The sequence below is a fragment of the Salmo trutta genome, chromosome 39, assembly GCF_901001165.1.
Source record: "Salmo trutta chromosome 39, fSalTru1.1, whole genome shotgun sequence".
NCBI lineage: Eukaryota > Metazoa > Chordata > Actinopteri > Salmoniformes > Salmonidae > Salmo > Salmo trutta.
In genome coordinates, this window is record NC_042995.1 from 19,102,796 (window position 1) to 19,128,144 (window position 25,349).

The following is a 25,349-nucleotide window of genomic DNA, read 5'->3' on the forward strand; positions in this document are numbered from 1 at the left end:
TCAAGCGATCAACAGACAGGGGACGATTACCTAAAGGGAGACACCTTACTCATCAAAGATGCAGTACACTCCCACTTGGCACATCAGGTCAGTGTTTTTATAATGATGAATAAGCCAGGTCAGAGGAGGAGAGTGTAAAGAGAAGAGGCATTACTCAATCATGTTTTTTTTTTTATTTACCTTTATTTAACTAGGCAAGTCAGTTAAGAACAAATTCTTATTTACAATGACAGCCTACCAGGGAACAGTGGGTTAACTGCCTTCTTCACGGGCAGAATGACAGACTTATACCTTGTCAGCTCAGGGATTCGATCCAGCAACCTTTCGGTTACTGGCCCAACGCTCTAACAACTAGGCAACCTGCTTTGCCACTGACAGAGAACAAGGCTGTGTTGAGGCCGGAGTTTCCTCTACAGTTTAGCACTCAGAACATGAAATTATTTTTCTGACCGAGTCTCCACTCAGGTTCCAGAGCATCAATAATACACTGCAGCAGCTCAGGTTTCACATAGACAGGGCCAAGGCTCAAATGGGGGGTCCCTTATCTGTTAACACTGAAGCACGCCAACACGTTTACCTTGCAGCAACCTCTGTAATATACACAACACAGAAGCAGCTTGATTTCAGTTGATTTCCATAAACTAGCCTATTTGAGATGTGTATATCTATAACACATGCATGTAACTACAAAGCAGTTACTTTGTAATGTTATTACAATGAATCATTACATGAGAAAGTATGCCACATAAACAGTGTCACGTATGTCAAGGTTTAACATTTTATTGTGCCGTGTACTTCAATTTCAGAACACTTAGTGAAGACTCCAAATGTCCTTGAGAAACAATATAGAACTAATAGTTTGAGGCCAAGTGAAAACGCATCCATATATTTCTGGAGATAGGGCAGACAGTTTGATCTGAATGAAAGATACTGTAAGAAAACGGCTGAGTAGAGGGATTTCATTCAATACAGTCTTTCTTCACAAAATATGCACCCCTTTATGAGTCCGTCTGTCATTCAAACTGGTGGCTTTTTCCTGTTTCTGGAAGCTGGGTCCTTGCTGGTGGGTATCACTCAGTGCAGCTGCATGGTAAGTAGGGTTTCAAAATTCCAGTAACTTTGGCAAAATACCCAGGTTTACCCTAAATTCCATTTAGAAAATTCCCAGATTTTCTGATTATTCCATACGGATTCCAGGAAAGTCTTCGTAAACCTGGGAATCATGGGAAAGTTACCATAATTGTGCAATCCTGCTGAAGAAGTGAGGAGAGCTACTGTGCAGGCAGAGGGATGCCCCTGGGGTCTGTGACTTGGCCTTCCTGTAGGTTCTTCACCAGCTGTGCCAACCAGCGTTTGGTGGTGGTGTCGTCCTTCAGGACCTGGGCAAACGTGGTGTCTTTAAGCTGGTCTGGTAGACACTGACGGAGGGCCTCTCGGGCTCTGGTGTGGGGGCAGAGGTGAGAAAAACAAAGTCATGTTAGTTATGATAGTAAGTCACTATCAGCAGAATCTATTATCTATCAAGACCATGATCACATCCACTGTTTTCAGTTCCCAACATCATTTCCCCAATATGTTTTTTTAGTCATTCCTGGAAAATTACTTCAAAAACACTGAAGGACTGAACGCAGGCTAAATGAGACAAGCAACAGCGGGTCGAAGAGTTGATTTCAATACCTGGAGTTGTCTGACAGGCGTAGGTAACAGCGGACAACATGTTTCAAAAGACGAGCGGAGGGCTCTTTGGAGAGCTGAAGAACCATTTTGCCCTGAAAGAGAGACAGTTGTGTAAAAAAATTATTCAGGAGGCAACCAATGTCTAGAAAAGTAGAATATTTTGAATATTGGTTAACCTTGAACTTACAAGTATCATGGCCACATGGGAGAAGCGTTCATACGTTTGGCAAATGTATGCCAGCCCTGTGTCATCAAGTAGTATTTTCTGTAGAATAAAAGTTGCTACCTGTCAGACAAAAAAACAAAAATGAGGGCTGAAATTAGAGATGCACCGATATGACATTTTTGGCTGATACAGATATCTGATATTTTACTTGCAAACAGAAAACGATACCGATAACCGATATTTAACATTTTAGCGGCCTTTTAAGCATTCTATTACAGTTAAATAGTTAACACACACACACGAACGCAGCAGTCTAAGCCCCTGCATCTCAGTGCAAGAGGCGTCACTACAATCCCTGGTTCGAATCCAGGCTGTATCACATCCGGCCGTGATTGGGAGTCCCATAGGGCGGCGCACAATTGGCCCAGCATCGTCCGGGTTTGGCCGTCATAGTAAATAAGAATTTGTTCTTAACGGACTTGCCTAGTTAAATAAAAGGTTACACACACACAAAACAGACCAAAAAGTTATTTTGGTGGCATTTACGTAGATCCCTATTACCAGTAAAACATAATCAAAACCTATTTCTTTCACTTACTTGCTGTGCTGTTTTGTTGTTCAGTCGTTTCATTCTCAACCAGGATTTCTATGGAAAGCAGTTTGGGTCTTTGCGTGTCAAAAAAGATACATGTCAAATAACACTATTTGACGTGTCAAATATCACAACATAATCTGTTTCAGTAGCTATAGTTAGCTAGCTAACTATATAGCTAGCTGTCATCAGCTAAAATAACCCTCATTTATGAGACAGTTCTTATGGTGATCGGACCCATCTATGTGAAGCCAACCACAATAAGGATTAGCCACAATAGTGGACTTTGCCGTTAGCCTTCAAAATAAAAGTATGGCATAATACTATTTATATTCATTTGCATCACTGCCAATGTCATAATTTTATTTTGAAGGCAAACTGCAAATTCCACTATTGTGCCTAATCCTTATTGTGGCTAGCTTCACAACACATAACCCGGTCCGGTCGAGCCTCACTAGCCAGATGAAGCGAGCTGGCTGCTTATAACGTTAGCTTTGGGAAACAGGGTTAAGTAGCTGGCTAGCTATTTATTTTCATGAACTGAAGTTCAATTTCAATAGGCATTCAACAAATGTCAACCTAGGTAATACTTACTCACAAGGATTCCTAAATCATTGCTAAGAATAATGAAAATGACTGCAGTTTCTACTGGTCATTGTTTTCAGGCTAGTTGTATTGGTGCTAGCTTGGTACCAAGCTAAAGCTAGCTACCCCAGAAGTTGCGGTCGAACAAATTATGCTTTATTACCAACGCGGTTTTGTAAACACATCATTCGTGGCCGGTGTTTGCAGACTTTTTTGTAAAGCTTTAACAGTGCTACTGTATCTTTTTTCACACGCAAAGACCCAAACGGCGTTCCATAGTATGTATGTCGTGAAGCTAATAGCAGAGACGCTATTACTGTGCAACTCTGGTAAGGCAACATCTGAAAAATAGCGCATTTCGTAGTGTGTACCGGTGCTCGACCAGTCGGCGAAAGCCAACATCACCCACGGCAGAGAACGGTTGATTATCAAGGCTTTAATGGGTTTCGCCTTTGAGTTGTCTCGCTGAAAATGTCTTACTCTTTCAATTGACTGCTCAATCCACACAGCAGACATTGCGGGCTAGGTTAGGAATGCTCTATTAACCTCTCTTGGGTAGGGGGCAGTATTTTCACGGCCGGATGAAAAACGTACCCAAATTAAAACGGCCTACTACTCGGGCCCAGGAACTAGAATATGCATATTATTAGTAGATTTGGATAGAAAACACTCGGAAGTTTCTAAAACTATTTGAATGATGTCTGAGTATAACAGAACTCATATGGCAGGCAAAAACCTGAGAAAAATCCTACCAGGAAGTGGGAAATCTGATGCTGGTAGTCTATTCAAGTCTTTGCCTATCTAACACACAGTGACTTAGGGTTCATTTTGCACTTCCTAAGGCTTCCACTAGATGTCAACAGTCTTTAGAACCTTGTTTCAGGCTTTTGCAGTGAACAGAGAGCAAACAAGAAGGCCGGGGAGTTGGTGACTCAGGGAAGGACATGAGTTCATTGGCGCGCATTCACGTGAGAAGGTAGCTGTGTTCCAAAACGTTTTTCAAGACATTGGAATCGTCCGGTTGGAATATTATTGAAGTGTTATGTTAAAAAGGCCCTAAAGATTGATGCTATACAACATTTGACATGTTTCAACGAACGTAAAGATAACTTTTTTTTAAACTTTTCGTCGTGAAATTTTGGCCGCGCTTCCTACATTTGGAGTAGCTTACTGAACGCGCAAACAACAAGGAGATATTTGGACATAAATTATGGACTTTATCGAACAAAACAACATTTATTGTGGACCTGGGATTCCTGGAAGTGCCTTCTGATGACGATCAAAGGTAAGTGAATATTTGTAATGCTATTTATGATTTTAGATGACTCCAAAATGGCGGGTATCTGTATTGCTTGATGTCTTTTTCTGAGCGCAGTACTCAGATTATTGCAAAGTGTGCTTTCCCCGTGATACTTTTTTTTAATCTGTCACAGCGGTTGCATAAAAGAGATGTTCATCTATAATTCTTTGAATAACAGTTTAATATTTTATCAACGTTTATGATGAGTATTTTTTTAAATTGTTGTGCTGATTCACCGGAAGTATTAGAGGCAAAATATTTTCTGAACATCACGCGCCAATGTAAATGCTGTTTTTGGATATAAATATGAACTTGATCGAACAAAAAATGCATGTATTGTGTAACATGATGTCCTAGGAGTGTCATCTGATGAAGATCGTCAAAGGTTAGTGCATAATTTTAGCTGGTTTTCTGATTTTTGTGACGCCTGTCCTTGCTAGGAAAATGGCTGTGTGTTTTTTCTTGTGTTGGAACTGTCCTAACATAATCTAACTTTATGCTTTCGCCGTAAAGCCTTTTTAAAAATCGGACTATGTGGTTACATTAAGGAGTCGTGTAACTTTAAAATGGTGTAAAATAGTCGTATGTTTGAGAACTTTGAATTATGCCATTTTGTGGTTTTGAATTTGGCGCTCTGATTTTTCACTGGCTGTTGAATAGTGTGAACCGTGGGTCTCCCCAAGAGAGGTTAAACTAGTCAAAACAGGAACATTTTACATCTGGCTAGAAATTAATAAAATGTCCTCATGTGTGCTTCCTATATACCCCCAATAGAATCCCCATACTTTAACGATAACAGCTTCTCCATCCTAGAGGGGGAGATCAACAATTTCCAGGCCCAGGGACATGTACTAGTCTGTGGCGACCTAAATGCCAGAACTGGACAAGAACCTGACACCCTCAGCACACAGGGGGACAAACACCTACCTGGAGGGGACAACATTCTCTCTCCCATATGCCCCCCTAGGAACAACTACAACAACATAGCCAACAAAAATGGGTCACAACTCCTGCAGCTCTGTTGGACTCTGGGTACGTACATAGTCAATGGTAGGCTTTGAGGGGACTCCTATGGTAGGTACACATATAGCTCATCTCTTGGCAGTAGTACTGTAAACTACTTTATCGCTAGCCTCAACCCAGAGTCTCTTAGAGCATTCAGTCAGTCCACTGACACCCCTATCAGATCACAGCAAAATCATACTCTACTTGAACAGAGCTATGCTCAGTCATGAGTCATCAAAGCCAAAGGAACTGAATAATATTAAGAAATGCTATAGATGGAAGGAGAGACGTGTGGAAATTTACCAAAAAACAATTTTGACAACAACAAATTCAATCCCTTCTAGACAATTTTCTGGACAAAATGTTTCACTGTAAAAGTGAAGGTGTAAACCTGGCAGTAGAAAACCTAAACAGTATATTTGACCTCTCAACTTCCCTATCAAATCTAAACATTTCAAACAGAAAACCGAAGAAAATTAAAAATGATAAATGGTTTGATGAAGAATGCAAAAACCTAAAAGAAATTGAGAAACCTGTCAAACCAAAAACATAGAGACTCAGAAAACCTGAGTCTACACCTTCACTATGGTGAATCACTAAAACAATACACTACGGAAAAAGAAGGAACAGCACGTCAGAAATCAGCTCAACATAATTGAAGACTCTAACCACTTCTGGGAAAATTGGAAAACGCTAAACAAACAACACGAATAATTATCTATCCAAAATGGAGATGTATGGGTAAAACACTTCTACAATCTGTCTCTATAACAAAGATCAGCAAAAACATATACATGATCAAATACAAATCTTAGAATCAACTATTAAAAAACTACCAAAACCCATTGGATTCTCCAATTACCTTGAATGAACTTCAGGACAAAATAAAAACCCTCCAACCCAAAAAGGCCTGTGGTGTTGATAGTATCCTCAATGAAATGATAAAACATACAGACAACAAATTCCAAATTGGCTATACTAAAACTCTAACATCATCCTTAGCTCTGGCATCTTCCCCAAAATTTGGAACCAATGACTAATCACCCCAATCCACAAAAGTGGAGACAAATTTGACCCCAATAACTACCGTGGGATATGCGTCAACAGCAACCTTGGGAAAATCCTCTGATTTATCATTAACAGCAGACTCGTACATTTCCTCAGTGAAAACATCATACTGAGAAAATGTCAAATTGGCTTTTTACCAAATTATCGTACAACAGACCACTTATTCACCCTTCACACCCTAATTGACAAACAAACAAACCAAAACAAAGGCAAAGTCTTCTCATGCTTTGTTGCCTTCGACGCCTTCGACTCAACTTGGCATGAGGGTCTGCTATACCCATTGATGGAAAGTGGTGTTGGGGGAAAAACATACAACATAAAATCCATGTACACAAACAACAAGTGTGCCGTTAAAATAGGCAAAAAAATTGAAAAAATAACATTTCTTCCAACAGGGCCGTGGGGTGAGATAGGGATGCAGCTTAAGCCCCACCCTCTTCAACATATATATCAATGAATTGGCGAGGGAACTGGAACAGTCTGCAGCACCCGGCCTCACCCTACTAGAATCTGAAGTCAAATGTCTACGGTTTGCTGATGATCTGGTGCTTCTGTCACCAACCAAGGAGGGCCTACAGCAGCACGTAGATCTTCTGCACAGATTCTGCCAGACCTGGGCCCTGACAGTAAATCTCAGTAAGACCAAAATAATGGTGTTACAAAAAATGTCCAGTCGCCAGGACCACAAATACAAATTCCATCTAGACACAGTTGCCCTAGAACACACAAAAAACTATACATTCCTTTGCCTAAATGGCCTGTTTATTGCCTTACCTTACCTCCTTACTTACTCCATTTGCACACATTGTATATAGATTTCTCTATTGTGTTATTGACTGTACTTTTGTTTATCCCATGTTTAACTCTGTGTTGTTTTTTGTCACACTGCTTTGCTTCATCTTGGCCAGTCGCAGTTGTAAATGAGAACTTGTTCTCAACTGGCCTACCTGGTTAAATAAAGGTGAAATATATATAAACAAATAAAAAAAAAACGTCAGCACCACAGGTAACTTTCACAGAGCTGTGAACAATCTGAGAGACAAGGCAAGAAGGGCATTCTATGCCATCAAAAGGAACATCAAATTTGACATACCAATTAGGATCTGGCTAAAAATATTTGAATCAGTTATAGAACCATTGCCCTGTATGGTTGTGAGGTCTGGGGTCCGCTCACCAACCAAGAATTCACAAAATGGGACAAACACCAAATTGAGACTGCATACAGAATCCTGCAAAAAATATCCTCCGTGTACAACGTAAAACGCCAAATAATGCCTGCAGAGCAGATTTTGGCCTATACCCACTAATTATCAAAATTCAGAAAAAAGCTGTTCAATTTGACAACCACCTAAAAAGAAGCGATTCCAAAACCTTCCATAACAAAGCCATCACCTATAGAGAGATTAACCTGGAGAAGAGTCCCCTAAGCAGCTGGTCCTGGGGCTCTGTTCACAAACATAAATAGACCCCACAGAGCCCCAGGCCAGCAACACAATTAGACCCAACCAAATCATGAGAAAACAAAAAGATAATTCTTTCCAATGTGTCAAGTAATTAACAAAAAAACTGAGCAAACTAGAATGCTATTTGGCCCTAAAAAGAAAGTACACAAGGGAAGAATACCTGACCACTGTGACTGACCCACACTTAAGGAAAGCTTTGACTATGTACAGACTCAGTGAGCAGAGCCTTGCTATTGAGAAAGACCGCCGTAGGCAGACCTGGCTCTCAAGAGAAGACAGGCTATATGCACATTGCCCACAAAATGAGATGGAAACTGAGCTGCACTTCCTAACTTCCTGCCAAATATACACTGCTCAAAAAAATAAAGGGAACACTTAAACAACACAATGTAACTCCAAGTCAATCACACTTCTGTGAAATCAAACTGTCCACTTAGGAAGGAAGCAACACTGATTGACAATACATTTCACATGCTGTTGTGCAAATGGAATAGACAACAGGTGGAAATTATAGGCAATTAGCAAGACACCCCCACCAATAAAGGAGTGGTTCTGCAGGTGGTGACCACAGACCACTTCTCAGTTCCTATGCTTCCTGGCTGATGTTTTGGTCATTTTTGAATGCTGGCGGTGCTTTCACTCTAGTGGTAGCATTAGACGGAGTCTACAACCCACACAAGTGGCTCAGGTAGTGCAGCTCATCCAGTATGGCACATCAATGCGAGCTGTGGCAAGAAGGTTTGCTGTGTCTGTCAGCGTAGTGTCCAGAGCATGGAGGCGCTACCAGGAGACAGGCCAGTACATCAGGAGACGTGGAGGAGGCCGTAGGAGGGCAACAACCCAGCAGCAGGACCGCTACCTCCGCCTTTGTGCAAGGAGGAGCAGGAGAAGCACTGCCAGAGCCCTGCAAAATGACCTCCAGCAGGCCACAAATGTGCATGTGTCTGCTCAAACGGTCAGAAACAGACTCCATGAGGGTGGTATGAGGGCCCGACGTCCACAGGTGGGGGTTGTGCTTACAGCCCAACACCGTGCATGACGTTTGGCATTTGCCAGAGAACACCAAGATTGGCAAATTTGCCACTGGCGCCCTGTGCTCTTCACAGATGAAAGCAGGTTCCCACTGAGCACATGTGACAGACGTGACAGAGTCTGGAGACGCCGTGGAGAACGTTCTGCTGCCTGCAACATCCTCCAGCATGACCGGTTTGGCGGTGGGTCAGTCATGGTGTGGGGTGGCATTTCTTTGGGGGGCCGCACAGCCCTCCATGTGCTCGCCAGAGGTAGCCTGACTGCCATTAGGTACCGAGATGAGATTCTCAGACCCCTTGTGAGACCATATGCTGGTGCGGTTGGCCCTGGGTTCCTCCTAATGCAAGACAATGCTAGACCTCATGTGGCTGGAGTGTGTCAGCAGTTCCTGCAAGAGGAAGGCATTGATGCTATGGACTGGCCCGCCCGTTCCCCAGACCTGAATCCAATTGAGCACATCTGGGACATCATGTCTCGCTCCATCCACCAACGCCACGTTGCACCACAGACTGTCCAGGAGTTGGCGGATGCTTTAGTCCAGGTCTGGGAGGAGATCCCTCAGGAGACCATCCGCCACCTCATCAGGAGCATGCCCAGGCGTTGTAGGGAGGTCATACAGGCACGTGGAGGCCACACACACTACTGAGCCTCATTTTGACTTGTTTTAAGGACATTACATCAAAGTTGGATCAGCCTGTAGTGTGGTTTTCCACTAATTTTGAGTGTGACTCCAAATCCAGACCTCCATGGGTTGATAAATTGGATTTCCGTTGATTATTTGTGTGTGATTTTGTTGTCAGCACATTCAACTATGTAAAGAAAAAAGTATTTAATAAGATTCTCATTCATTCAGATCTAGGATGTGTTATTTTAGTGTTCCCTTTATTATTTTGAGCAGTGTATGACCATATTAGAGACACATATTTCCCACAGATTACCCAGATCCACAAATAATTCGAAAACAAACCCGATTCTGATAAACTCCCATATCTACTGGGTGAAATACCACAGTGTGCCATCACAGCAGCAAGATGTGTGACCTGTTTCCACAAGAAAAGGGCAACCAGTGAAGAACAAACACCATTGTAAATACAACCCATATTTATGTTTATTTCTTTTCCCTTTTGTACTTCAACCATTTGCACATTGTTACAACACTGTATATATACACATAATATGACATTTGTAATGTCTTCATTGTTTTGGAACTTCTATGAGTGTAATGTTTACTGTTCATTTTTATTGTTTATTTCACTTTTGTATATTATCTACTTCACTTGCTTGGCAATGTTAACATATGTTTCCCATGCCAATAAAGCCCCTTGAATTGAAATAGAAAGTGAGAGAGCTACAGAGAGTAGAGGTTGACCGATTAATCGGAATGGCCGATTAATTAGGGCCGATTTCACGTTTTCATAACAATCGGAAAATCGGTATTTTTGGACGCCGATTTGGCCGATTACATTGCACTCCACGAGGAGACTACGTGGCAGGCTGACTACCTGTTATGCGAGTGCAGCAAGAAGCCAAGGTAAGTTGCTAGCTAGCATTAAACTTAACTTATAAAAAACAATCAATCTTAACAATCACTAGTTAAACTAGTAATATCATCAACCATGTGTAGTTATCTAGCTTGTCCTGCATTGCATATAATCAATGCGGTGCCTGTTAATTTCTCATCGAATCACAGCCTACTTCGACAAACGGGTGATGATTTAACAAGCGCATTCGCAAAAAAAGCACTGTCCTTGCACCAATGTGTACCTAACCATAAACATCAATGCCTTTCTTTAAAATCAATACACAAGTAAATATTTTTAAACATGCATATTTAGTTAATATTGCCTGCTAACATTAATTTATTTTAACTAGGGAAATTGTGTCACTTCTCTTGCGTTCCGTGCAAGCAGTCAGGGTATATACAGCAGTGTGGGCCGCCTGGCTCGTTGCGAACTGTGTGAAGACCATTTATTCCTAACAAAGACCATAATTAATTTGCCAGAATTGTACATAATGTAACAGCAATAGATTTAGGGATGCCACCCGTTAGATAAAATTTCGGAATGGTTCCATATTTCACTGAAAGAATAAACGTTTTGTTTTCGAAATGATAGTTTCCGGATTTGACCATATTAATGACCTAAGGCTCGTATTTCTGTGTGTTATGTTATAATTAAGTCTATGATTTGATATTTGATAGAGCAGTCTGACTGAGCGGTGGTAGGCAGCAGCTGGCTCATAAGCATTCATTCAAACAGCACTTTTGTGCGTTTGCAAGCAGCTTTTCGCTGTGCTTCAAGCATTGAGCTGTTTATGACTTCAAGCCTATCAATTCCCTCAGATTACACTGGTGTAACCGATGTGAAATGGCTAGCTAGTTAGCGGGGTGCACGCTAATAGCGTTTCAATCGGTGACATCACTCGCTCTGAGACCTTGAAGTTGCTGTTCCCCTTGCTCTGCAAAGGCCGCGGCTTTTGTGGAGCGATGGGTAACAATGCTTCGAGGGTGGCTGTTGTCGATGTGTTCCTGGTTCGAGCCCAGGTAGGGGCGAGGAGAGGGACGGAAGATATACTGTTACACTGGCAATACTATAGTGCCTGTAAGAACATCCAATAGTCAAAGGTATATGAAATACAAGTGGTATAGAGAAATAGTCCTATAATAACTACAACCTAAAACTTCTTACCTGGGAATTTTGAAGACTCATGTTAAAAGCAACCACCAGCTTTCATATGTTCTCATGTTCTGAGCAAGGAACTTAAACGTTAGCTTTTTTACATGGCACATATTGCACTTTTACTTTATTCTCCAACACTTTGTTTTTGCATTATTTAAACCAAATTGAACATGTTTCATTATTTATTTGAGGCTAAATTGATTTTATTGATGTATTATATTAAGTTAAAATAAAAGTGTTCATTCAGTATTGTTGTAATTGTCACTATTACAAAAAATAATTGGCTGATTAATCGGCATCGGCTTTTTTCGGTCCTCCAATAATCGGTATCGGCATTGAAAAATCATAACCGGTCGACCTCTAACAGAGAGAGCTACAGAGAGATAGAGAGAGAGAGAGAGAGAGAGAGCGAGAGATACCGTTTTGGAAAGCTCACTGCCGGACTCCATTATGCGAAGGCACAGGGGAATGATTTCTGTCGTCAACAGGAAGTTGATCACTTCCTGCTCATCTGTTTTGACCAAGGCACCTGCCAATCAAACAGGAACAAGTTACAGAGAAACATACATGACACATAGTGTATTGTCAAAGTAATTGGATCATTTCATTACTTAGGCAATGACAACATCAGAGAGTGAGATAGAGAGAAGAAAAGACAGAGAGAAGGCATCACAGCAATAGAACCACAAAAATGATATAAAGGATATTTACCGATGACTCCTAGGCTGGTGAGTCGGAGGTACTCAAATGGTCGTGTTTTGCTGACAGTGTGTAAGAAGGGGTACAGGAAAAGAGGAATGTGTGCTGCCAGAAATGCCGATCTGTGAAAAACAACAGTACATAAGTTGCACATTTCACATCATATAGAAGAAAATACACTGACTGTTTTGGTTAAGTGCACTGTACAATTCAATCATGATGAGAGAAAAATCAAGGGACCCACCTTGTCTCTGGATGAGAGGCCACGCACTGCAGGAGTGCTAATGCGTTGCATACTCTGTTGGACTGGTGAGCGGTGAGGGTTGGGGGGTTTATTGAGGGGTAGATGTTGACAATTTCCTATTTATGAAAGAGTATGAAGCGGGTCATCATCAAGTTTAGTGCCACACTCACAGAGGAAAACCATGCTCCATCCTGCTGGAGACTAGCCAGTGAGTGTTGTCCACAATCTTACCTGCAGGAGAGCAGCTATAGTCCCACAGGAGTGCCATAGCATTGGAGCCAAATCTGGCACGGACTCCCGTTTTTTACTGAGCTCGAGCAGGGCATTCTCGCGGGTCTCTGGGCTGGACAGCTCGTTGATCCACTGGTAGATCTTTTCCCTATCCACTTGGGCAAGAGCCGTGGTTACAGCCTGTTTTACAGGAGAGGTGGACACATTGAGCTAAATTGACATTGTGTTTGAATTATGCAGTTAACAATGCGTTTCTAGCCACCTTCATGAATGAATGAGTTAGCTAGGTAGCTACCGAACGGTAACTAACAACTGTCAACAACAATATGTACATTCACGTTACTTTCATGGATACAGTAACTTTACCACAAAGTTAGTTAGCTACCATAACTAGCTCATTCAAATGCAAGTATTATCCGAACAGTTTACCACAAGAGGGGTTCTAAACAGCTTTGTAACAAGTTTAGCATTAGCTAGCTAATAGCAACTCTACTGGCCAAAGTCAGGCCAGTAATTGGCCTTGTGCTAGCAAGAAAAATAAAAAAAGCCTTGTGTTAGCTCTTGTTAACCTAGCTAGATAACGCATGCAAGCTAGCAATACCGTTTGTGTACTTACTGCTCCTGTAGCCAGCATTATATGCAGCGCTTGGATATTTTAGAAAAACGTTTCGTAAAATATAAAAATATGTTCTGTTGTGAAAACAAACAACGAATCTCGCGAGAGCGCAACTGCGTTTAACTTTTCAACTCAGACGTGCCTCAATTGATCCGCTGGGAAAGTGTCGTAACTATTTCCGCCTTTTTCTGGGGTCAGTTGTACTGTTAGAGGGGCCAGTTACATTAGACGTTATTGTTGTTATATCGTTTTCTTCACTGCATTGCAGGCATTAGTAGGCAAAATACCATGTTCATAATCATTAGTGTTCCGCGTTGCCACTATAATAATAGTAGATGTAATAGCAAAAATTAGTTATGTAAAAATTAATTCATACTCCACATTTAGGGGCGCCTCTGCATACCATAAATACAAGAGATGAATACACAATGAATGCAATATGATAATGCAGTGGTGGGTCTAGATCTGTGCACCACTTCACATTTCAATCATAATTATTGAAATTGCCATCTCTGATCCTGAGATATCATCCAATAGGACTTAGCCAAGTGTTTACTGTGGCTGTGGTGAGAAAGCAGAGGTAACAGCTAGAGTGGAGAGTTCACAAGCTATCCGTCTGTCAGCCTGGACACTTCCTTTGATCATACTGGATTTATTCCTTCACCCTTCCTATCTGGTGCTCCAGTATTTAAGTCTAACCTATGGTGAATCAGGGACTTGTGTCTGTGAATGTTGCATGTGAGGCTGGCACCATCCGCACCAGGTCCTGGTAAATATTAGACTAGAGTAGCCTGGGAATCACTGCCAGCTGCCCTAGATAAGAGGACAATAGAACAAGTTAATGATTCAACCAGCGTTACAGATGGACAGACTGCTTAAATGTCCCGTTTGGGGATGAAGAGAGACTGGATGGGTTGGTGTGTGTTCGTGGAGCAGAGAGAAAGTGGGAATAAACTTATGCCTTAAATTGGTCTGATTCCTTGTCTCGGATTACCCGACTCTGGGATTATTACGCATCATGGCTAAACTGGTGGAGTGTGTGCCCAACTTCTCAGAGGGCCGGAACAAAAAGGTGAGTAGGCATGGGAGATACAGAAAGTGGATTACCTGTTGGCACAGCAGAAGGAAGCTGTTAGTAGTAGTCTGTGGTGTGATAGCTTTATATTGGTCATGTAAGAAGACTTTCTGTCTGAAACATCAATCTTGATTACCAATAACATTTTTATTTTACATTTTTCTATATTTACATATTTATATTTATGAATCAAGGGGGGCTCATGGAGACTGTGAATACCTAAGCAAACAAACAAGCCAATTCCAAACAATTTTACAGTATAATCTCAATCCTGAATATGATCTCGAGATACCAACAAAATGTTTTCTGAAAATGTTTTAAGAGTCAATGTGACTTGCTTCCAGGTGATTGATGCCATAGCAGAGGCCATTTCCAGCACGGAGGGATGCAGTCTTCTTGACGTGGACCCTGGATCCTCCACCAACCGTACAGTCTACACCTTCGTAGGCTCGCCACAGGCTGTGGTGGAGGGTGCATTGAACGCTGCACGCACTGCCTTCCCACTCATTGATATGACCAAACACTCAGGTAGGAGATAGAGAGTAAGAGCTAAAAAGAGAGACAGAAACTGCTGACCTCTCACATGACTTAGTCAAACAGTTACACTACCCTTCAAAGTTTGGGGTCACTTAGAAATGTCCTTGTTTTTGAAAGAAAAGCACATTTTTTGTCCGTTAAAAAATAACATCAAATTGATCAGAAATGCAGTGTAGACATTGTTAATGTTGTAAATGGCTACTGTAGCTGGAAACGGCAGATTTTTTATGGAATATCTACATAGGCGTACCGAGGCCCATTATCAGCAACCATCACTCCTGTGTTCCAATGGCAGGTTGTGTTAGCTAATCCAATTTTATCATAGCTAATCCAAGTTTATCACTAATTGATCATTAGAAAACCCTTTTACAATTATGTTAGCACAGCTGAAAACTGTTGTACTGATTAAAGAAGCAATACAACTGGCCTTCTTTAGACTAGTTGAGTATCTGGAGCATCAGCATTTGTGAGTTCAATTACAAGCTCAAAATGGCCAGAAAGAAAGAACTTTCTTCTGAAACTCGTCAGCCAATTCTTGTTCTGAAAAATGAAGGCTATTCCATGCGAGAAATTGCCAAGAAACTGAAGATCTCGTACAACTCTGTGTACTACTCCTTTCACGGAACAGCGCAAACTGGCTCTAACCAGAATAGAAAGAGGAGTGGGAGGCCCCGGTGCACAACTAAGCAAGAGGACAAGTACATTAGAGTGTCTAGTTTGAGAATAGCCTTCATTTATAGCCTTCATTTCTCACAAAAAGAATAGACTGACGAGTTTCAGAATAAAGTTATTTGTTTCTGGCCATTTTGAGCCTGTAATCGAACCCACAAATGCTGACGCTCCAGACACTCAACTAGTCTGAAGAAGGCCAGTTTTATGGCTTCTTTAATTAGCACAGCAGTTTTCAGCTGTGCTAACATAATTGCAGGAGTGTTTTCCAATAATCAATTAGCCTTTTAAAATTATAAACTTGGACTAGCTAACACAACGTGCCATTGGAACACAAGAGTGATGATTGCTGATAATGGGCCTCAATACGCCTATGTAGATATTCCATAAGAAATCTGCCGTTTCCAGCTACAATAGTCATTTACAACATTAACAATGTCTACACTGTATTTCTGATCAATTTGATGTTATTTTAATGGACAAAAAAATGTGCTTTACTTTCAAAAACAAGGACATTTCAAAGTGACCCCAAAATTTTGAAGGGTAGTGTATGTTCAAAGGCCATAGTTCAGAAATACCACGACTCCTCTCCACCTCACTTTAAGTGCAAATAAGGGGTGACTCCACCTCACTTTAAGTGCAAATAAGGTGTGGCTAAGTACTGTTGATAAGTCGTTTAGTGGAATCATATGTACGTTTGTTGTAGGGGAGCATCCACGGATGGGAGCCATGGACGTGTGTCCCTTCATCCCTGTCCAGAATGTCACTATGGAGGACTGTGTCAACTGTGCCAACATTTTTGCCCAACACTTAACAGATGTGCTGCATGTACCTGGTAGGTTTTCCTCTCTGACCCATTGACCAATAGTTAACATATTGGCCATTTACTTTGCTGTAGACAAAGCCACAAGGTCAGTTTCAGTGCAGTGCCCGTTGGTTCTGTGTATTCTTTCCCATATGGTATTACTCTCAAAAAGCCACATACAGGTGAATAAGACACGTTGTCGTTTCTCCATAGTGTATCTTTTTGGAGAAGCAGCGAGGAAAGAGAACAGGAGATCTCTTCCCTCTGTCCGGGCAGGAGAGTATGAGGCCTTGTCTGAGAAAGTGAGTTTGACCTAACTTCATTGTATTCATACACTATGGGCAACATTTCCCTCATTGTAGAAGAGCATAGATCACTGAAAAATAAGCTAAAAATCAAAGGCAGTACTTTCACTACTTTCAGTTATCTGCTTGCTCTGCCCTCATATACAGTTGAAGTCAGAAGTTTACATACACCTTAGCCAAATACATTTAAACTCAGTTTTTCACAATTCCTGACATGTAATCCTAGTAAAAATCCCTGTCTTAGGTCAGTTAGACTCACCACTTTATTTTAAGAATGTGAAATATTAGAATAATGGTAGACTGAAAGATTTATTTCAGCTTTTATTTCTTTCATCACATTCCCAGTGGGTCAGAAGTTTACATACACTCAATTAGTATTTGGTACCATTGCCTTTAAATTGTTAAACTTGGGTCAAATGCCTTCCACAAGCTTCTCATAATAAGTTGGGTACATTTTGGCCCATTCCTCCTGACAGAGCTGGTGTAACTGAGTCAGGTTTGTAAGCCTCCTTGCTCACACACGCTTTTTCAGTTCTGCCCACACATTTTCTATAGGATTGAGGTCAGGGCTTTCTGATGGCCACTCCAATACCTTGACTTTGTTGTCTTTAATACCTTTTGCCACAACTTTGGAAGTATTCTTGGAGTCATTGTCCATTTGGAAGACGCATTTGCGACCAAGCTTTAACTTCCTGACTGATGTCTTGAGATGTTGCTTCAATATATCCACATCGTTTTCTTTCCTCATGATGCCATCTTTTTCTGAAGTGCACCAGTCCCTCCTGCAGCAAAGCATCCCCACAACATGATGTTGCCACCCCTGTGCGTCACGGTTGGGATGGTGTCCTTCGGCTTGCAAGCCTCGCCCTTTTCCCTTCAAACATAACGATAGTCATTATGGCCAAACAGTTCTATTTTTGTTTCAGCAGACCAGAGGATATTTCTCCAAAAAGTATGATCTTTGTCCCCATGTGCAGTTGCAAACCATAGTCTGGATTTTTTATGTCGGTTTTGGAGCAGTGGCTACTTCCTTGCTGAGCGGCCTTTCAGGTTATGTCGATATAGGACTCGTTTTACTGTGGATATAGATACTTTTGTTTCTGTTTCCTGTTTCTGTTTCCTCCAGCATCTTCACACGGTTCTTTGCTGTTGTTCTGGGATTGATTTTCACTTTTCACACCAAAGTACATTCATCTCTAGGAGACAGAATGCGTCTCCTTCCTGAGCGGTATGACGGCTGCGTGGTCCCATGGTGTTTATACTTGCGTACTATTGTTTGTACAGATGAACGTGGTACCTTCAGGCGTTTGGAAATTGCTCCCAAGGATGAACCAGACTTGTGGAGGTCTACAATTTTTCTTCTGAGGTCTTGGCTGATTTCTTTAGATTTTCCCATTATGTCAAGCAAAGAGGCATTGAGTTTGAAGGTAGGCCTTGAAATACATCCACAGGTACAACTCCAATTGACTCAAATTATGTCAATTAGCCTATCAGAAGCTTCTAAAGCCATGACATCATTATCTGGAATTTTCCAAGCTGTTTAAAGGCACAGTCAACTTAGTGTATGTAAACTTCTGACCCACTGGAATTGTGATACAGTGAATTATAAGTGAAATAATCTGTCTGTAAACAATTGTTGGAAAAATTACTTGTGTCATGCACAAAGTAGATGTTCTAACCGACTTGCCAAAACTATAGTTTGTTAACAAGAAATGTGTGGAGTGGTTGAAAAACGAGTTTTAATGACTCCAACCTAACTGTATGTAAACTTCCGACTTCAACTCTATATCCTCACATTGAAGTGTTTTACAATTTTGTTTTCAAGACAACCAGGGATACACGTGGAACACAAAACAGGTTGACATAAACAGTTGCATTCATGCGTTTTATTGTCAATAAATGTCAATAAAAAATAAGGTCCGCCAAGCAAAAACGTGATAAAAATGTTATTTATAAGAATCCTGTAAGTACAGATTGTTTGGTCAGTGGGAAATTAATAATTAGTCAGTGACAACTATGTGGAGTTTGGTGTTTGTGACAGCAACTATGTGAGCTTATTACAGTATTATACACAATGTGCAATAATTGTGTATGATTTTCTATGTAGGAGATCCCTTACCTTTCTAATGACTCTTGTGTGGCTTGTGCGCGTCATAGAGCAATGCCCATGAGAGTCTTAGCTTTTCATACTGGGGTCATAATAGTTTGTAGCTTAAACTGTTCAGACTTTACAGATGTTTTTGTGAGAATAACCATTTTCTGGATCCGCCTTTGTCTCATTAACACTGCTCAACCCCCAGGCTAATGGTTCAACCCCCAGGCTAATGTTTGGTATCGGCTGATGCAGAAGAAATAGACGAATCCAATGTAAAAAAACAAAGTCTGTAGCTCAAACACACAATGATTAAGAGGGGTTGGAAGCACTAAATGATGCCGATGTGTCTATTGTCCTCAGTTGAAGAGGACAGAGTGGGCTCCTGACTACGGCCCTGCCACCTTCGTGGCCTCCTGGGGAGCTACAGTAGCAGGGGCTCGCAAATTCCTTGTTGCCTACAACATAAACCTCCTCAGCACCAAGGAACAAGCCCATCGGATTGCACTCGATATCCGGGAAAAAGGCAGAAGCAAAGACCAGGTAGGGTAGGCTCGCTACTGTACATCTTGATCGCCCAATGTCAGAGATGAATGACACACAGCTACTTTGGCTTTGGAAGAGATTCCTCTCATTTTTACAAGACACTATTGTTTTCCTCTTTTTTATATCTGACGATGAACTAATAAAGGTCTATTTTTGAGTCATATGCCTTGTCTGCTTCCAAAGAGAGTAACATGATTGATTTGTATTGTAGCCGGGTCTGATGAAGAAGGTGCAGGGAATGGGCTGGTACCTGGAAGAGGCGAACATAGCCCAGGTGTCCACCAACATCCTGGACTTTGAGCTGACGCCCGTCCACACTGTTTACGAAGAGATCTGCAGTGCGGCCAAGGTAAGGAGCTACCACAACCACAACACCAACAACCGCAGCTGAAAACAGTACAGCATTATTGTACAAAACCCTCTCACTGATCTGGTGGTTTGAACCAGTGACATAAGGGTAGCTAATAATGCCAATAAGTTGAGCCAATTTGACACCTCTCCTTCCTTCCTCTTCTCCCCAGGACATGAACCTGCCAGTGGTGGGCTCTCAGATTGTAGGCCTCATGCCTCTGAGAGCTGTGCTGGACTGTGCTGACTTCTACATCCAGAGAGACAGGCTCTTCATTGTGGAGGAGGAGCACAAAGTCCGTCTGGTCATCAGTAAACTTGGGCTTGATTCACTTGGGCCTTTCGTCCCCAAAGAGAGAATCATAGAGTGAGTACCAATGAGTGCACTATTTCCATGGCCTATGGGACTTTTCCATTCTAGTCATTCAAATCTATTTCTATGGTTGTGACTCTAGGTACATGGTGGAGAGGACTGAGGAGGACAAGCGTTTGGTGTCTCTGTCTCTGCAGCAGTTTGTCCGCAGTGTGGGAGCCAGAACCGCTGCTCCAGGAGGAGGGTCAGTCTCTGCTGCCATCGCTGCAATGGTACAACCATCTTTAATATCATGTAGATGACTATATTCCCCGTATGACCTTGCCCAGCACATACAGTGAGGGAAAAAAGTATTTGATCCCCTGATGATTTTGTACATTTGCCCACTGACAAAGAAATTATCAGCCTATAATTTTAATGGTAGGTTTATTTGAACAGTGAGAGACAGAATAACAACAAAAAAATCCAGAAAAACGCATGTCAAAAATGTTATAAATTGATTTGCATTTTAATGAGGGAAATAAGTATTTGACCCCTATGCAAAACATGACTTAGTACTTGGTGGCAAAACCCTTGTTGGCAATCACAGAGGTCAGACGTTTCTTGTAGTTGGCCACCAGGTTTGCACACATCTCAGGAGGGATTTTGTCCCACTCCTCTTTGCAGATCTTCTCCAAGTCATTAAGGTTTCGAGGCTGACGTTTGGCAACTCGAACCTTCAGCTCCCTCCACAGATTTTCTATGGGATTAAGATCTGGAGACTGGCTAGGCCACTGCAGGACCTTAATGTGCTTCTTCTTGAGCCACTCCTTTGTTGCCTTGGCCATGTGTTTTGGGTCATTGTCATGCTGGAATACCCATCCACGACCCATTTTCAATGCCCTGGCTGAGGGAAGGAGGTTCTCAACCAAGATTTGACTGTACATGGCCCCGTCCATTGTCCCTTTGATGCGGTGAAGTTGTCCTGTCCCCTTAGCAGAAAAACACCCCCAAAGCATAATGTTTCCACCTCCATGTTTGACGGTGGGGATGGTGTTCTTGGGGTCATAGGCAGCATTCCTCCTCCTCCAAACACGGCGAGTTGAGTTGATGCCAAAGAGCTCCATTTTGGTCTCATCTGACCACAACACTTTCACCCAGTTGTCCTCTGAATCATTCAGATGTTCATTGGCAAACTTCAGACGGGCATGTATATGTGCTTTCTTGAGCAGGGGGACCTTGCGGGCGCTGCAGGATTTCAGTCCTTCACGGTGTAGTGTGTTACCAATTGTTTTCTTGGTGACTATGGTCCAAGCTGCCTTGAGATCATTGACAAGATCCTCCCGTGTAGTTCTGGGCTGATTCGTCACCTTTCTCATGATCATTGCAACTCCACGAGGTGAGATCTTGCATGGAGCCCCAGGCCGAGGGAGATTGACAGTTCTTTTGTGTTTCTTCCATTTGCAAATAATCGCACCAACTGTTGTAATCTTCTCACCAAGCTGCTTGGCGATGGTCTTGTAGCCCATTCCAGCCTTGTGTAGGTCTACAATCCTGTCCCTGACATCCTTGGAGAGCTCTTTGGTCTTGGCCATGGTGGAGAGTTTGGAATCTGATTGATTGATTGCTTCTGTGGACAGGTGTCTTTTATACAGGTAACAAACTGAGATTAGGAGCACTCCCTTTAAGAGTGTGCTCCTAATCTCAGCTCGTTACCTGTATAAAAGACACCTGAGAGCCAGAAATCTTTCTGATTGAGAGGGGGTCAAATACTTATTTCCCTCATTAAAATGCAAATCAATTTATAACATTTTTGACATGCGTTTTCTGGATTTTTTGTCGTTATTCTGTCTCTCACTGTTCAAATAAACCTACCATTAAAATGATAGACTGATCATTTCTTTGTCAGTGGGCAAATGCACAAAATCAGCAGGGGATCAAATACTTTTTTTCCTCACTGTATGAATAAACCAATATAAAGTATGTACAATACAAGGAGGAGTCAAGGGTGTGTGTGTGTGTGTGTGTGCATTTCAGGGGGCTGCTCTGGGAGCCATGGTGGGTCAGATGACCTATGGGAAGAGGCAGTTTGATAGCCTGGACAGCATCATGAGGAGACTCATCCCTCCCTTCCATCAGGCCATGAATGAACTGCTGGTCATGGTGGACGCAGACTCCAAGGCGTTCAGTTGCTATATGGTGAGAGGAAAACATATCATGGTTAAACCAGATTGAAGCCTTCAGTCTGGGTTAACCGGGCTAGGGAAAACAGGAACTATACCGGGAAAAACTAGACTGAAATCCTAACTGAATATTTTCCACTATTGTTTCACTTTATTCCGTTTCAGAGCATTTTCAGATTGGATTCCAGGCTAAGAAAAAAAGATTTAGCTCAACTTATGCTTTGAATTTTATTTAGAAAAAATAAATGTTTTATTGTCACATACACCGGATAGGTGCAGTGAAATGTGTTGTTTTACAGGGTCAGCCATAGTAGTACGGAGCCCCTGGAACAAATTAGGGTTAAGTGCCCTTGCTCAAGGGCACATCGTCAGATTTTTCACTTTGTCGGCTCGGGCATTCGAACCAGCGACCTTTCGAATACTGCCCCAACGCGCTAACTGCTGGGCTACCTGCCGCTCGATGCGACACAACCTGATGCGACCATGCCCAGCCTTTTAGCTAAGCAGAATGTCATACAAAATACGATGAATATTTCTTCTGATGATAAAAGTTCAGGTGACGAACGAGTGATAAAAACTGTTTTTGTTTCTTGTAAATGCTTACTTTGAAGGTTCGAACCAAGGTATGGTCTTGATGTTTGCTGTCTTGTGGCTTTGCTATGAAAATGTCGTGGAATGTAATCTTTTAGTGGAAAAGGAGTGTTGATATAACCTTCCGGGAACAAAGAAGAGTTTAGTACAACTATCTAAATCTTTTTGACTCTGTCAATGAACCTGTCAATGAATTACTTCCATCTAACATACTAGTCATAGTTTGTTGCATTTTCACCACAAGGTGTGGTGGTGCTATTGTTGAATTTTGTTGAAAGCTGATGGTATTACACTACGTGTTTAATTGTGATGTGAAAAGGAATGTGGCTTGTATAGGCTTTGCTGACACTGTATGCAGTTCTCTTTCACTCCTGTTTTAAAGGTTTAACTTTCTCATTTTCAGGCTGCATTGAAGATGCCAAGAAACACAACAGATGAAGTTAAAAGGTGATTGCCATGCTACAATATATGGCAGTTCTGTCGAATCCAAGATGTCAGAGAAGCATGTCATTAAAGTAGATGTGTAATTACGCACACACACAAACAGCAGAGCACGTTGGAACTATTTCAAACCATCTTTACTTCAGATTGATATCTATGGAAACTCATTACTGTACATTCTCCTGTATCCCGCCCTCACCTGTCTTCACACGTCACCTCGTTTTACCTGGCAAGCAACCTGGCCCATCCCTGTAAACACATAAAGCAGGCTTTCCTGAAGAAGACTGGTTTACTGTAGTTCCTTTACTGTCAGCTCATTTGGTCTAACAGTACGTAAGGTGTAGTCATGGTGTAGTCTTGTCATGCTCCAAATCTATCTCACCTCTCTGCTCTTCCTCTTTCCTATACCTTATACCTATCCCCACGCCTAATCCTGCCTCTGCCCCTACCCTGGTCTTGCTTCTGACCTGCCTCTTCCCCTATTCCTACCTACTCCTGCCTTCCCATTACCCCTACCCCTGTTCCTGCCGCAGGAGGGAAGCTGCCATGCAGGAGGGTCTGAAGCAGGCCGTGGCGGTCCCACTGTCTCTGGCTGAAAGAGTCAACCTGCTGTGGCCTTGTCTAAAGGAAATGGTGATCTACGGAAATGTGGCCTGCAAGTCTGACCTCCAGGTACTGTATGAGAGACGGTTTTACAGTGACTGAAACCATGAACAGAGTCCCTGTCTATGGACTTTGCGTTGCAACTTTGCAAGCATACCTGAGTGACTTCTATGCAGTTGTTTATTTGCTTGAGGGCAGACACCGACATGCATAAATGACTTTGGAACATTTTGTTTTGTGCCTGTCACATGGATGACGCTGGAGAGACGAAGCAGGTACGGGGAGTAAAACATTTAATATAGAATGGACATAGAACGAGACGGTAACAACGTCAGCAAACAGGTAACACTGACAAAAAAACAATCAATGCAGCAGCAGGGAACAGAGCTGGGGAACTGACAAATATAGGGGAGGAAATAAACAGGTTATGAATGAGTCCAGGTGAGTCCAATATTGCTGATGCGCGTGACGAGGGGAGGCAGGTGTGCGTAATAGATGGAAGGAGTGTGTGATGCAGGGCAGCCTGGCGCCCTCTAGCGCCGGCGGGGGGGAAGAGCGGGAGCAGACGTGAAAGTGCCAACTGCTTATACACACAAACCACCCTACTGGCATACTGTAAAACAGCATTTCAAAACGCCAGGACACCCATAAGTGTCTCCATTATGGTTGCAAAACATTTTCTGACAGATGCCCCAGAGCTATGACATGCATTATACTGTAGACAGCCTACAAAAACATCTTCCTTATGTGGTTCTTTTTCGTGGCGTTGCAGGTAGCAGCTAAAGCCCTGGAAACAGCAGTGTTTGGAGCCTACTACAACGTTGTGATCAACCTCAAGGATATCACAGATGAGTCCTTCAAAGTGACTGTAAGTTACAATGTAGCCTGTAGGTCTTTCTGACTCCAAAAAGGATTCTGCCTAGGTTACAACGTAGGTAATCTATCAATACTGGGAAATGAATCAAAAACCAGATATTGGTGGGAGCCAGTGGCTTATTACATAGTTATACTCATACAATCGTGTTTTGTGTTTTACAGACTCAACAGAGAGCATCTGCTATGCTTACTGAGGCCAGGGAGAGTGCTAATGCAGTCCTGGATACTGCAGAGAGAAAAAAGTGAAGAAGTTACCACATTACCAAAGCATCACCCGCTGCCTGCCTCGGCCTCAAACCAGGCTTTCACAACCATCAATTCTATTACAAATAAACTGGGTTCACATAAATACATGCTTTATCAACTACTCCTCAATGGTGCTCCTTTGCTCTGTTAGGAATTCACTAAATACTTACGTAATGTACTGTATAGCAGCAGCCTACACCAAGCCAGGATGTCACAGTGTTCTTATCCACAGCGACTAACAGGCGCAATTAGGGTTAAGTGCCTTGCTCAAGGGCACATCAGCAGATTGTTCACCTACTTAGGTCTGGGATTCAAACCAGCAACCTTTCGGTTACTGGCCCAACCTCTTAACCTCTAGGCTACCTGCCGCCCTGAATCACACGA

The 25,349-nt window shown here is 42.2% G+C and overlaps 2 protein-coding genes across 3 annotated transcripts; one reads left to right on the forward strand and one right to left on the reverse strand.

Moving 5' to 3' along the window:
• Positions 1-755: 755 nt before the first annotated feature.
• LOC115179274 (CCR4-NOT transcription complex subunit 9) lies at positions 756-13,570 on the reverse strand. 2 transcript variants are annotated; one of them, XM_029740652.1, is made up of 8 exons: positions 13,357-13,570; positions 12,741-12,920; positions 12,510-12,625; positions 12,278-12,387; positions 11,986-12,095; positions 1,865-1,963; positions 1,678-1,769; positions 756-1,452 (listed from the first exon to the last, which is right to left on the reverse strand). In XM_029740652.1, exons 1-8 carry the CDS (start codon positions 13,372-13,374, stop codon positions 1,272-1,274), a joined length of 906 nt encoding a protein of 301 aa, XP_029596512.1. In that variant the 5' UTR covers positions 13,375-13,570; the 3' UTR covers positions 756-1,271. The 2 variants fall into 2 exon arrangements, with proteins under 2 accessions (XP_029596512.1, XP_029596513.1); XM_029740653.1 differs by having other exon boundaries at positions 756-1,440; positions 13,357-13,563.
• A 125-nt stretch (positions 13,571-13,695) lies between these two features.
• LOC115179273 (formimidoyltransferase-cyclodeaminase-like) lies at positions 13,696-25,072 on the forward strand. Its single transcript, XM_029740651.1, has 13 exons — positions 13,696-14,428; positions 14,776-14,959; positions 16,344-16,472; positions 16,656-16,744; positions 19,203-19,382; positions 19,597-19,734; positions 19,907-20,100; positions 20,189-20,318; positions 22,063-22,224; positions 23,203-23,246; positions 23,774-23,912; positions 24,616-24,711; positions 24,882-25,072. Exons 1-13 carry the CDS (start codon positions 14,375-14,377, stop codon positions 24,963-24,965), a joined length of 1,623 nt encoding a protein of 540 aa, XP_029596511.1. The 5' UTR covers positions 13,696-14,374; the 3' UTR covers positions 24,966-25,072.
• The last annotated feature ends 277 nt before the right edge of the window (positions 25,073-25,349 follow it).

Excerpts from the sequence above, each read along its gene's own strand:
- LOC115179273 (XM_029740651.1), top strand. The coding sequence starts at position 14,375 with ATGGCTAAACTGGTGGAGTGTGTGCCCAACTTCTCAGAGGGCCGGAAC. Across the intron at positions 19,383-19,596 it reads AAGGCAGAAGCAAAGACCAG|CCGGGTCTGATGAAGAAGGT; the intron begins GTAGGGTAGGCT and ends TTTGTATTGTAG. Across the intron at positions 22,225-23,202 it reads AGGCGTTCAGTTGCTATATG|GCTGCATTGAAGATGCCAAG; the intron begins GTGAGAGGAAAA and ends TCTCATTTTCAG.
- LOC115179274 (XM_029740652.1), bottom strand. Across the intron at positions 12,626-12,740 it reads CTATAGCTGCTCTCCTGCAG|GAAATTGTCAACATCTACCC; the intron begins GTAAGATTGTGG and ends TTTCATAAATAG. Across the intron at positions 1,770-1,864 it reads CCCATGTGGCCATGATACTT|GGCAAAATGGTTCTTCAGCT; the intron begins GTAAGTTCAAGG and ends TCTCTCTTTCAG.